The following is a 1,253-nucleotide window of genomic DNA, read 5'->3' on the forward strand; positions in this document are numbered from 1 at the left end:
ACAACAACAAAAAAGAAGAGGAGGAGGAGGAGGGGGAGAGCGGAGAGCGGATCCCACCCCATCCCACCAGCCCGCGGGGCTCACATGAAGAAGTCGGCGGCGCCTTTGGGGGCGGCGGACGGGGAGGGTTCCCTCGCGAAGCCCCGGCCGGCCAACTTCTCGTATTTTTCTTTGTACAGATCCCTCTCCTTGGCCAGGCGGGTCACCTCCTGCTTGAGCTGCTCCACCTGGCTCTGCAGCTGGCATTTCTCGTTCTCCAGGATGTGCCGCTGCTGGACCCGCTTGTAGCGGCAGGACTGAGCGTAGCCGCGGTTCTTCAAGGTCCTCCTCTTCTGCTTGAGGCGGATCACCTCCTCCTTGCTGAAGCCCCGCAGCTGCCGGTTGAGCTCCCGCACCGACATGCTCACCAGCTGGTCGTCGGAGAAGCGGTCCTCCAGGCGGAGGTGGTGGTGGTGGTGGTGGTGGTGGCCGGGGTGGTGGTGGGCGGCCGGCGGCATCTCCTCGCCCGCGAAGGGCTGAGGCCGGAAGGGCTCGTAGCCTTGGTGGTGGTGATGGTGGTGGTGGGGAGCGCCGATCAGCGCCTCCACCGCGTCCTCCGGCGTCAGGTTGAGAGCCTCGGGGTTGAGGTGGTGCTGGTAGCCCGACATCCAGTACAGCTCCTCCAGCTGCTGCTTGGAGCCCAGGGAAGCGGCGCTGGGGGCCGGCGGGCCGGGGGCCGGTTGCCCGCCGGGGCTGGGGGCGCAGAAGCTGGGCGAGGAAGGCACGGAGGAGCAGGGCGTGCTGAGCGGGGTGGACGAGAGGGAGCCGGCGGGCAGGCGGTGGCACAGCCGCTCCGCCTCCGCCGGCTCCTTCTTCACCTCGAACTTCATCAGGTCGAAGTCGTTCACGTACTCGATGGCGAGGGGGCTCGTGGGCAGCTCCGCGCTCATGGCCAGCTCCGAGGCCATCTCAGTCCATGGAGGGGGACCGGGGGGGGAGCCCCCGGGCACCGCCGCTCGCCGACGGGCTCCGGGAGCCTCCTCCGAGCGGGCTCCGGGGCTGCCCCGCTCCCGGGGGGCTGCGGGACCTTCCGCCGGGGCTTTGCTGCGGGTTCAGCGGGGCTGCGGGACCCTCCGATGCGGCTTTGCTGCGCGATTTACCGGGGCTGCGGGACCCTCCGATGGGGCTTTGCTGCGCGATTTATCGGGGCTCCGAGACTCTCCGATGACGCTTTGCTGCGCGGTTTATCGGGGCTGCGGGACCCTCCGATGCGG

At 69.3% G+C, this 1,253-nt stretch overlaps 1 protein-coding gene across 1 annotated transcript; it reads right to left on the reverse strand.

The window, feature by feature from the left end:
• Positions 1-51: 51 nt before the first annotated feature.
• MAFA (MAF bZIP transcription factor A) lies at positions 52-979 on the reverse strand. Its single transcript, XM_027909321.1, has one exon. The coding sequence runs from the start codon at positions 945-947 to the stop codon at positions 81-83; it is 867 nt and encodes a 288-aa protein (XP_027765122.1). The 5' UTR covers positions 948-979; the 3' UTR covers positions 52-80.
• Between the last annotated feature and the right edge of the window lie 274 nt (positions 980-1,253).

Source organism: Empidonax traillii, unplaced genomic scaffold (assembly GCF_003031625.1).
Source record: "Empidonax traillii isolate 1590-97213 ecotype Southwest subspecies unplaced genomic scaffold, ASM303162v1 scaffold2056:size76380, whole genome shotgun sequence".
Classification (NCBI taxonomy): domain Eukaryota; kingdom Metazoa; phylum Chordata; class Aves; order Passeriformes; family Tyrannidae; genus Empidonax; species Empidonax traillii.

Excerpts from the sequence above, each read along its gene's own strand:
- MAFA (XM_027909321.1), bottom strand. The coding sequence starts at position 947 with ATGGCCTCGGAGCTGGCCATGAGCGCGGAGCTGCCCACGAGCCCCCTC.